Genomic DNA, 12,585 nt, shown 5'->3' on the forward strand with positions numbered 1-12,585 from the left:
GAAAAGTTAGTTTAAAGAGAAGATGAAAATTGACTACTAGGAGATAAATCAGGTAAAAAATGTAATTGCATATGAGCCTCTGCAATTGAAAAATGACCAAAAAGTAGGTGAAAAAATTCTATTTAAATTATTTTGAGTATTTTCTTGCTTGCTGGTGGTTTAAATGCATTTTATTGACATGTTTGAAAACATCCCCTGGGAGAAATTGCAGATGAAAAAAGCTAATTGCATATGGGCCCAGGGCCCTAATTTAATTCACTTTTTCTCTTAAGTTTTTTACTAAGTGATATTTTCCCATCTCCTCAATAAAATGCCTTACATGCCACCAGCAAGCAAGAAAACACTCTGAACAATTGTAGCAGAACTTTTTCACTTACTTTTTAGTACTTTTTTCATTTGCACTAAAAAGTTACTTTAAACAGAATATTAAACATGACATCCTAGGATAAAATGTATGAGAAAAGGTAAATTGAATAAGGGTCCAGGGCCCATATCCAATTCACTTTTTTCACCTGAGTTTTCTCCTGGGTGATCATTTTAAACTTGTCAATAAAATGCCTTTTTTTTTTTTTTTACAATAAATTTTTATTGAATTTAAAATAAATTTTTATTGAATTTAAAGCAATAACAGTAACAAACATTCAGGTATAAATTGCATCATGGTTCAATGTACATGACATGTATAAACAGAATGTAAAGGTATTTGAGAACACATAGATCAAGGATATAGGTCACGAGATCATAATCTACTGTTTTCTACATCTATGAACCTATACCATACTCTATCTTCGTGGGTTATACATATAAAAAAAAAAAAATTCTGATCAATATAGATGTGAGACATCAATCTATCATTTAGAAAAGTGTCATCATCTTGTTACCACCACACGGTATATAATGCACAAGGTAACATATTTAAGAAACCAATAAACCAAAAACCAATATAGGGTCTAACAATGCAGAGGTGTGAAAGTAACAGCAGCTCTTAACCTTACCTGCTATTTTCTCATGGTAAGGGGAGCTGTTGTGGACATTTTGTCTCATCAGAGGGATAGGGGAAGGGAAGGAGAGTGTGGGGGAGAGCACCAGGGGGAAGTATTATATCCATTACGTAGAATAGGGAGGTACCACTAACAATCTGTGTTGGTATGGTATACTTCATTTCTCATTATACTAAGGGAGAACTAGTATTAGAGGTGGAGACTTCAACAAGAGAATTTACTATTTCTTTCCAATTAATAGATTGGACAGGAGGATATAGTAGGGGGTTGGGATTTAATAATAAAATGCCTTTTAAGCCACCAGAAAGCAAGAAAATACTCAAAATAATTTTGATAGTACTTTTTCACTTACTTTTTGAAACTTTTTTAGGTGAAAAGTGATGGAAAGTTATTTTAAATCGAACATGAAAAATTATCTCCTAGGAGAAAACTCAGGTGAAAAAGTGAATTGCATATGGCCCCAGGACCCATATGCAATTAACTTTTTCTCCTGAGTTTTCTCCTAGGTGATATTTTCACAACTTATCATAAAATGTCTTTTAACCACTTCAGCCTAACTGGACGAACGCCCCCCCCCCCCGCATGCGCGCTCCCGCTGGGGGCCGTTAGCCCAATGATCAATGAAAGGGATTATAAATCCCTTTCACTGATCGGCCCCCCCCTCCCCCCCCCCGAGGAAAAGCCAACAGCGTTTCTTCATATGCTGCGGCTTTTCTGAGATCAAAAAGTTCCCCTGCTTCTATCTTCTTCCTGGGAGCGAGATTGATCAATCCCAGGACTTTTTGACTGTGGCCATCTTGTGGCCAAATAGCAAACTCCACCAAAAATCACTTTACATTGAATAAATACATGTTTACACATGTAAAATCCCCTGTTTACCTCCCACACCAAAAAATACCCACATACAAGTTTTAATAAAAAATTACAATAATAATAAAAAAAAAACATAAATAGTTACCTTAGGGTCTAAACTTTTTAAATATTCATGTCAAAGGAGTATATCAATATGATTTATTAAATTATGGGCTTCTAAATAGTGATGGACACAAATTGAAAAAATGCACCTTTATTTCCAAATAAAATATTGTCGCCATACATTGTGATAGCGACATAATTTTAACGGTGTAATACCCGGGACATATGGGCAAATACAATACGTGAGTTTTAATTATGGAGGCATGTATTATTTTAAAACTATAATGGCTGAAAACTGAGAAATAATGAATTTTTTCCTTGGAGAAGCACAAAAAATTGAAACCGAGAGCCCAATATGGTTCGCCCAAAAACCTTTCTTTTTGGCTACATATGGGCAGGCCTTGCAGTGACCACATTTGAAACAGCCGCTTGACTTAGGTGGCAACCAGTTCAAATGTGTCCTCTCTTCTCTTCTTCTGGAGAAAAGTACTGAAAATCTGAGGGACATGCTAGTCCATAGTGCCTTCTCCAGAAGAAAAGAAGAGAGGACACATTTGAACTGGTTGCCACCTAAGCCAAACGGCTGTTTCAAATGTGGTCACTGCAAGGCCTGCCCATATGTAGCCAAAAAAAAAGGTTTTTGGGCGAAAGCTGTTAACAGGACCTTTACAATTAAGACTTTCATTAACTGTAACACCCGGGGTTTGGTATATGCGGCCTCATGTGAATGTGACCTGCTATATGTGGGTAAAACAACAAGGGCTTTAAAAGATAGAGTTATGGAGCATGTTGGAGACATAAAACATAAAAGAGATACCTCAGTTGCCAAACACATGAATGATTGTCACACCTCTGATCCACTGGCCATCTCCTTTTGGGGGGTTCAACAGTGGAAACAGGGCAAGAGGGGAGGTAATCTAGACAAGAAGCTGCTACAGTTGGAACTGGCATGGATATTCCGTTTGGATTCCGTAGCCCCAAGAGGTCTAAATGAGGAGTTCTCCGTGAAAGGTTTTATCTGAAGTGTCCTCATAGTTCCCATATGTAATAATTCCTCTCATTGTATAAACCTAAAAATATTGAATCAGTCCTACTCCTGCCTTTATACTTACCTAATGCAATTTTGATGGGGTGTTCATCCCCCCTCCCCCCCCCCCCTGTACAATCCCCCATCCCTCCTCTCCAGCCTCCCCCATAGGAAAAATTTGATTAGGATCATCACATCCTCTAATGCCAGCCTGATACAGGGAGAACATAATGCCCTGGGATCAGAGATCCAAATATAGTTTCACAGCCCCGGTTCATAGAGTAATACAATTAGAGTGGGTGGGCTGATTGTGATTATCTATGATCGGCATATCAAATAATAGATATGAGGGACTTTAAAACTGTCATACACGGAGGTTGCGCAGCGCCTCCCTGTACTCACATGGATGGTGAACAAATCCTCCGGGTGAAAGTTTATGGGTTGCTATGACAACCGAGTAGCAGCCACGCGATCTATCCAACCAGCCTACCAGCGTGTGTTACACGGCCGGCGGATGTGACGTCACAGGAAGAGACGTCACACGCCGGCAAATAACACAGACACCTATACTGGACGGAGGCGAGGCTTGAAAGTATACAGAGCGCGGAAAAACGCGCTAATCGAGGTGAGAGGGGAGTGAGCATATGTATGCATAGGAGGGGACTACCCTTTTGATGGGGGTGGAGAGGAATAATGCTATTTAAGCATCTCGCGTGATTACACATTCAGCTCTGACTTGAGCGTGGTGCTGGGGGAATCTTTGCTGGTTGGGTGGAGGGTTGAGCTGTATATATTGTAAATACTTTAATGTTGTGTATTACAAACTCCTGACGACGCCTCTCCCTATGAGGTGAAACAATTGTTGAGTCACACCTTCTGGGCATTTGTATTGCACTGCTCACACACCCTAATGGTGTTTATATTCCCATCCAGCTACCTTCTGGGAAGGCATTGTTGTCCCCTATGGGGAACATATATGTTATGTATTGACATACTAGGTGGTGCTGTACACTAACAGGCCATCTGTGAATGTTGATTAGACAGACACCAGCAGATTGCTGTACATTTGACAGATCCGACTGGTATCAGTATTAATTACAGTGTGAGTCCTGTGGGATAGCTATACCCCATGATACATTATAGTGTGTCTGGGGGGGATCAGCAAAGACCCCTGCAGCAATACTTACCTATCTGACCAATTGTCGAGATACGTCACAGCAGACAAATCAGACTGGTGTCTAGAATACAATCAAGAAAACCTTGTAGGCATATTATCCGAATGATTTTAATGCCACACAGGGAAAGGTTTTAATAAACTGTATTACGTATGTTAAGGTCAAGCCTGGCTGGGCAACGTGTGACATGTTACCAATTCTTGCCTCAAAATGGGGGGGGAGGGGGGGCAACTGTGATGGGCACAATGAAGCTATGATAAGCCCATTGTTATTCTCAGACTTATTATTGTGTAGTTTTTAGTTTTTTTTACTGAATTGCCCTCAACAACCTAAACTTGTTGGTAGTTATTACCTTTTCCTTTTAAAAGATGATGATTCATTGCATTCTTTTTGAAAGAATCCTCACTTTTTTCAAAAAAATGCCTAAAATGTTTTCACAATACTGTTTATACAGATAAAAACAATCCCTCGGTTCATACTGTGCCCCTAGCAACTGTAAGAATCTCTCCAATGTGAATGTAGACAATAAAGCCCCATTTTATTAGTATGAGAAAGAGCTGAAACCATTGTTGTTTGTGTACTTTTATCTATGTTCCCTTGAGAAAATTTCCCATTACTTCCTGAACTGACACCATTTCTCTAGCAGGGACACAAACATGACAGATGTTTAACCTTTCTCTGCTCTACCCAAAACTGGAGTTTTGTCTGATGTCAGTGAAACATTGCTTTGTACTATGTGTTTTTGACAAGAACCTTTATTTTGTAATCTGCCAAAATACCATACAATAATATTAGTGGCGTGTTGCTTTTGTAGCAAAAAATAAAAAATGTTTCTTGGTGTACCTCAACAATAAGTTACTCATGTCAGTGAAGAATGGTGTGTAATGGAGGGAAGGAATGCCTTGAGTAATGGCGTGGGGACAATGGCACTAAAATAAGCCTTTTTTTCTTTCTTTCTTAAACTAGTTTTTCAGCTTCACTGTTCATAATTGCAATAACCAAAAATTAAATGATAAAAAGTGCATATAAAATGCATAGTTTACCTTTTGAAACATGTTAGGTCACAGCAAAGGATCATGGGTGACCAGTTTCTCACTGTAAAACATACAAAACACTGTAGTGGAGTCCTGCGTGAACGCGGGTGAACGGCGTCCACCCACTTTTTCTTCAAAGTGAACACCGTTCACCCTGGCTTGTGTGGAGGGGGGCAGAGCAGGGAAGGCAAGCTATGGGGACAGCGGAGATGGGCGGACATCTCCCCCCCCCCCATCCCTCACCTTTGTGCTCCCCTTCCTGCCTCTCCCCTCAAGCGTTTTTAAGTGTCGGCCCGGCGGCAAAAGTGGGCGGAGACTTTCTGCGTTCCAGTCGCATGGGGCGCTCCGCTCTGTGTGCGGCTAGTCTGGTCTTGTAGCCGCACACAGAGCGGAGCGTCCCATGCGACTGGAACGAGGTAAGTCTCCGCCCACTTTCGCTGACCGACACTTAAAAACGCCAGAGGGGAGAGGCAGGAAGGGGAGCACAAAGGTGAGGGATGGGGGGGAGATGTCCGCCCATCCCCGCTGTCCCTATAGCTCGCCTTCCCTGCTCTGCTCCCTCCGGGTGGGGGCACACCTGGCTACCTGGGCACATCTACCCCTGACTACATATACTGGCCACATATACACCTGCCTACATATACTGGGGACATATACACCTGCCTACATATACTGGGGACATATACACCTGCCTACATATACTGGGGACATATACACCTGCCTACATATACTGGGGACATACACCCCTGCCTACATATACTGGGGACATATACACCTGCCTACATATACTGGGGACATATACCCCTGGCTACATATACTGGGGACATATACACCTGCCTACATATACTGGGGACATATACCCCTGCCTACATATACTGGGGACATATGCACCTGCCTACATATACTGGGCATATATACCCCTGCCTACATATACTGGGCATATATACCCCTCGCTACATATACTGGGGACATATACACCTGCCAACATATACTGGGGACATATACCCCTGCCTACATATACTGGGGACATATACACCTGCCTACATATACTGGGGACATATACCCCTGCCTACATATACTGGGCATATATACCCCTGGCTACATATACTGGGGACATATACACCTGCCTACATATACTGGGGACATATACCCCTGCCTACATATACTGGGGACATATACCCCTGCCTACATATACTGGGGACATATCCCACTGGCTACATATACTAGGCAACTATACCTCTGGCTACATATACTGGGGACTACTATACTCATGGCTACTTATACTGGGGACACCTATAGACCTGGCTACCTGGGGGTACCTATGTTGGGGGAACTGCTGTCAGATTATCTGCATTTTTGTGGAATCGCTGTTATGTATTTTGGGGAACAGCTGCCAGATTATGTGTATGTTAGGGGAACGGCTGCTGCCAGATTACGTGTATTTTGGGGAACTGCTGCCAGATTGTGTATGTTTGGGGGACCACTACTGCCAGATTATATGTCTTTTGGGTGTTACGTGTATTTTGGGTGATCCGCTGCCAGGTTTCGCGTATTTTGGGGAACTGCTTCCAAATTATGTGTATGTTGGTGGAACTGCTGCTGCCACATTGTCTATTTTGGGGGAACCACTTCCATATTATCTGTATTTTGGAGGAACTTCTACCAGATTATGTGTCTTTTTGGTGAAATGCTGTCAGATTACATCAATTTTTGGGGGATACACTATGGCAGACCTTTTACATCACTGCTAAGGTCATGTATATTTGGCCCCACCCATGACCACGCCCATGGTGTGCTTGACCACGCCCATTTTTGGCGCGAGGTTCTCCAGGTGAGTCCACTCACTTCTTTCCCCAGGACTAGACTCCTGCTGAAGACCCCCACACTCTAGGGTCTAATGCCAAGAAAAGAGTGAAGGCTGGCACCACCAGTAGTAAATATGCAATTTTATTCAGTTAGCTAGATGTTACATGCTTTGCTGGGCTGATGGCTACAGACTGCTGTTTCTGGCTCCTCACGTCCGTTCTCAAGCCCTTTAGCCAGCAAAATGTCAAAGTACAAATCACACTTATATATCGATGGTACACATAATCAGCCAATAGAATCAAACTGCAAGCAGCCAATCAATTACCAGAGCGAGCTGTGCAGACCCTGTGGGGAACTACATCATACATATGCATGAGTATGCAAAATACTTGAACCAGGTGTACTGATTAAAAAAGTGCCTATTTACTACTGGTGGTGCCACCCTTCACTCTTTCCTCACTGTAAAAAGCTGATGATCTCCCTCTTCCCACAAATTAAGGGGTAACTACAGAGGCATGGTCTAAATCATGAGGTGAAAGGACTAACTGTGGCTCCTGCCACAGCACTGCCTCCTTAATGTATGACAACCCATTTTCTGACTGACAATCAGTAAGAGGGTGTGACTGTCATGAGGGCCACCCCATTATCTTAACCATGTCATTGCAAATACCATATGACCTGCCAGGTTTCTGACTGCTGGGAAGGGTAGGGAGAAGGGGTTGTGCAAGTAGGTTTGTGGGTATTTGTGTTGAAGAGTTGACTTATACTTAATATCAGCAGTCATTTTTAAGTTTAATGTTGCCAAAGCGTAACAATTTCAATATAATTTTACAATAGCCTAAAATTAGTCTTTATAATAGCATATTCATTTCATGCACCAGTTGCTGCCTACAATATGTGGGTTGCACCGGACGCAACCTTTGAGCATTGCAGAACACTACGCTGCGGATAATTGGAAAACCTTTCAAAAATCAGCTGTTGAAATGTAATTGTAGAAGGTTTAGCTTAAAGAAGCACTGTAGTGACATATAGTAGAATGCATATATTATTATAACCCATCCTCACCAATAGGGATGAGCTTGAATTTTCACATCAAAAATTTGCATTTTTGTCTGACTTTCAGGAAACTGTAATAGAATGTGTTTTATCATGCTCATTGGGCTTGATTCAATAGGCTGCGCTGCGAAGGCAGCGCAACTTAGTTTGAGCAGCGCTAGGTAAAATCCTCAGCGCTGCTAATTTACGTGCACTCCCTTGTATTTAGTGGCAGCCTATTGGAACAATCAAAGTGCGGGGATCACGTGCTAAACAGCTACAGGATGCAACAGGGCTCAGGGCGGGAGTAAAGGAGCGGCCACCGAATACAAGGGAGCAATAACGATAACAATAATATTTTTATAACGCTTTTCTCCCTGGGGACTCAAAGCGATGTAACCTGCATTATGCAGTCTCAAAGGCTCGGAAAAAGAGGTGAGTTTTTAGCCTTTTTTTTAAAGCTGTCCAGAGAAGGAGCCTCTTGCACTGATTGTGGAAGTGAGTTCCATAGAGTCGGGGTTGCATAGGAAAAGGCCAGAGCACCAAGGATTTTAACTCGCTAACTTCTCCTGCCAGTTCATTCTTCAAACGGACACTTCCGACCACAGTCTGGGCGCCACACTTAGTCAGGTAGATGCGATCGGGAATGAGCATCCTGTCCTATACCTGAGCAGGAAGCTACTTCCACAGAAAGCAACGGAGAAGGATTGCTTAGCGATAGTGTGGGCCCTCCAGAAGTTGCAATTGTATATGGGCACTGAGGATTTTAACTCGCGCTGCTCAAACTAAGCTGCACTGCTTCAGCAGCGCAGCTTAGTGAATCAAGTCTATTGACTGTTTTTTGGAAAATATGTGTCTAATTTAGGTGAAAATGTATGTTCTCGTGCTCATTGACTTCAATGCATTTAGTGAAATTGAGTTTCTTATGCCCGTATATTTTTGTGAATTTTCTCATTTGTGCAAAAATGTTTCATATCTATAAAAATAATGACAAAATGAAATGGCCATATTCGCTTATTTGTTCTAGTGTTAATACAAGATCTATTGGTGGGTAGTGACTCACCAATAGATCTTGTATTAACACTACAACATCTGACAGGTCATGCTGCCATTTCTTGACCCCCACTTATCATTAACTTGTATGCTATATGTTGCATGCAAAAGACCACAGTAATGGACTTTCAGTGAATGCAAATTTAAATATGTTATGGAAATGGTCATATAAACAAATACATCATAACTTGCAGTTACGTAACTAAACATTTTATTACTTTTTATGCAGTGTGCCAGATTCTTCCCAAAGGAGTTCTGGGTGTACTGGGTCCATCATACAGCCCCTCATCGAGCTCCATCATCAGCAACATCTGCGGAGAGAAGGAGGTGAGGCCGTCAGTGGAATGTTTTTCTTATCTTAGGGCCCTGGCACACTGGAGAGCGTTTTGCGGGTCGTTTTAGGTTTTTAAAAAACGTTTCAATTGACTTGCTGTAAAATTGTGGCAAAATTGCTGCAATCATGATTTTCCTAAAAAATCGCAATAGCGGCTATCTTGCCATGTTTTTAATGCGATTTTAATGCAAGCATTTTTAAAAAAATAAAAACGACCCGCTAAACGTTCTCCGGTGTGCCAGGGCCATTAACATGGAACATTAATACTTTGTACAGTATACATTAATTTTTCACATTGTGCTGTGATGTACATTATGCATTCAGTGTGCAACTATAAATTGTATGAGGTCTCTAAAGTAGAACTAAACAGACATAAGCCTCTCTGCATACTACACAGCAGGTGGAAAAATGAAATTTTAATAGGCACACTGGAGCCTTCCTTGCTTCCATTACTGAACACATCTTATTCCAGACACAACTCTCATATTGTGTTACAATGCAGTCCAGCTGGTTATGGCGCAGCCAGATTCTTTCCCAAAGCAGTTATGGAGAGTCCTCGGACCATCATACATTACCCTTGTTGAGTTCCATCATCAGCAACATCTTTGGAGATAAGGATGTTATGGAACATTAATTCTTTGTATACATGATTATCTTTCTATATTGTGCTGTCGCTGTGTACATTATGCATTCAATATGAGATGATAAATTGTATGAGGTCTCTAAAGTAGAACTGAACAGACATAAGCCTTTCTGCATAATGCACAGCAGGTGGAAAAATGGAATTTAACAGACATACTAGTGCCTTGTTACAATGCGTATCATGTTTCCGACACATCCCTTATGGAGTGCAGTCTAGCTGGTTATTGAACTCATGTTCTGTCTCTTGGATTATCCAAACAACCAAATTACAGATTTAGAAGTTGGAGCTTGGCTGCTACATCTGCAATCAGACCACACAATGAACTATACATGAATATGAGGATATTGACTTGAGCCACAGATTATAGGACGTACTAGCAGCAAAACATCACTATACTATACTATTGTTCTAGAGCTTAAATGTGTGACAAGGTCATAGACTAATTTATCAACAAAGAATGAATAAATGATTATTTTTTATTGTAATTTAGTAATTATATAGTGGCAACATCTTCTGCAACACCTTTACAGACTTATCACTAACTAACCCTCAAAGGATCTTGCAATCTAATCTCTACCATAGAAATATGTCCATCATAGTCTAGGGCCAATTTTAATGGAAAGCCAATTAACTTATCTCTATGTTTTTGGAATGTGGGAGGAAAACGGAGTGCCCAGTGGAAACCCTAGCACACATGGGCAGAACAAACAAACTCTGTGCAGATAATACACTGGCTGGGATTTGAACCAGGGACTCAGCACTGCAAGGCAAGGCAAGAGTGCAATCCACTATGCCACCACCGTGCTATGTAATTGATCTGTACATCTTGGACTTCAAAGCTTAGGGTGAACCTCCCAAAAAAATGAAATAAAACATGTTTTATCTCTGTTTTAACCTCCTGAGCGTTACGCTGTTTAGGAGGTTTTGTTAGTTTGTGTCCCCATGCTTAATCAATTTGATCAAATGGCTGCAAAACCTTTAGCTAGCACTAGGCTAGCTAGTACAGGTGACGACACCCCCCGATCACCCCCAATCTCCCCGTTTATACATTACCCAGCCTGGCTCCAGTGACCGTCGCAGCCTCCCCGCACAGCTCTGGTCTTCACTATGGGGACGATCACATGATGTCATGACGTCATGCACAAACCCAATCCTCCCCATACAGAGACCAGAGGGGTGTGCGGAGGCTGCATGGGGGACTCCTGAGGCACACACAGTGTCGGGCATACCGCTAAAGAGGTTAATATACTACACCTAAGTGCAGTAAATGTTTTGAGCAAGCACTTTCTTAAAATTTGCAAGATCTGTATTCCAAGCATCTCCTACAGAAGATTCACCTCTGTAGTCTGTAGGAGGCTGCTACCTTATAGGAAAGTCTGATCTGTTCACAACTACTCTCCAGCGCCCATTATATTCCTTAAACATCACATGACTACCATAACACAAAATTGATACGTGGGATGGAAGGTCTCACTTATCAAGAAAGGTTAGATAAACTGGGTTTATTTAGTCTAGAGAAAAGACGCCTTAGAGGGGATCTAATTAACATGTATAAATACATGGCGGATGAGCTTTTTGTCCCTAGGCCTTCTCAAAGGACTAGAGGACATGATCTGCGCATGGAGGAAAAACTTTTTAGCCATTTATTTAGGAAAGGGTTCTTTACAGTAAGAGTGATTAAGATGTGGAATGCATTGCCACAGGAAGTCGTTATGGCAAACTCTATACCTGCATTTAAAGGGGGCTTAGATGCTTTCCTTGTGTTGAAAGACATCCATGGCTACAATTACTAGGTAATGCCTAATGATGTTGATCCAGGGATTTTATCTGATTGCCATCTGGAGTCGGGAAGGAATTTTTCCCTTTAGGGGCTAATTGGACCATGCCTTGTAAGGGTTTTTTCGCCTTCCTCTGGATCAACAGGGATATGTGAGGGAGAGCAGGCTGGTGTTGTTCTTTATACTGGTTGAACTCGATGGACGTATGTCTTTTTTCAACCAAAATAACTATGTAACTATGTAACACTGAATATCATGAGGTAACACTATGTTACTTTAGCACACACAGTGCATTTGGTCAGAGTGCTTCTTAAAAAATTTGTTCTAAGTGCTAAAATTATTTGTAATGGAACAAAGAAAATTTTCAGGCACCAATAATATCTTTTCCATTAATACAAAAACTCAGCTACGGGCTTAGATAATTGCAACAAAAATGCTTTCACTTAATAGTACTTCAGATGTATCTTTTTCTAAGCGCAGAGCTATTCAGCATTTCACTTACATTTCTTATCATCTAAATTTGGTATGGGTTCTTAACACTTGTTTAAATATAATTTAAATTATATGTAATCAGAAATCATCTTCTACTTACCTACAGAGACTATAAGAGAGTTGCCTCGCAGCTTGTGTCTCATCTGAGTGTATCACAGACTGTTCTCCTTTTCATCTCTCTCTCTGTCTTCATTATATTATACCAGCTTTTTTTCATTTCAGTAGGAGCCCAATACCACCTTATCAGTTCCAGGATTATCTATGAGTAGCCCTTCCAGCTCCAGGGATTTAT

General features: G+C 41.3%; 1 protein-coding gene across 2 annotated transcripts in view; it reads left to right on the plus strand.

The window, feature by feature from the left end:
- The window catches only part of GRIK4 (glutamate ionotropic receptor kainate type subunit 4), a 531,391-nt gene that overhangs the window by 352,880 nt on the left and 165,926 nt on the right, over positions 1-12,585 (plus strand). For both annotated transcript variants that reach the window (XM_068241000.1, XM_068241001.1), the window contains exon 4: positions 9,276-9,373. In XM_068241000.1, coding sequence (XP_068097101.1) covers positions 9,276-9,373 — 98 coding nt within the window. The remainder of the gene's footprint in view (positions 1-9,275; positions 9,374-12,585) is intronic.

The sequence above is a fragment of the Hyperolius riggenbachi genome, chromosome 6 (assembly GCF_040937935.1).
Source record: "Hyperolius riggenbachi isolate aHypRig1 chromosome 6, aHypRig1.pri, whole genome shotgun sequence".
NCBI classification, from domain to species: domain Eukaryota; kingdom Metazoa; phylum Chordata; class Amphibia; order Anura; family Hyperoliidae; genus Hyperolius; species Hyperolius riggenbachi.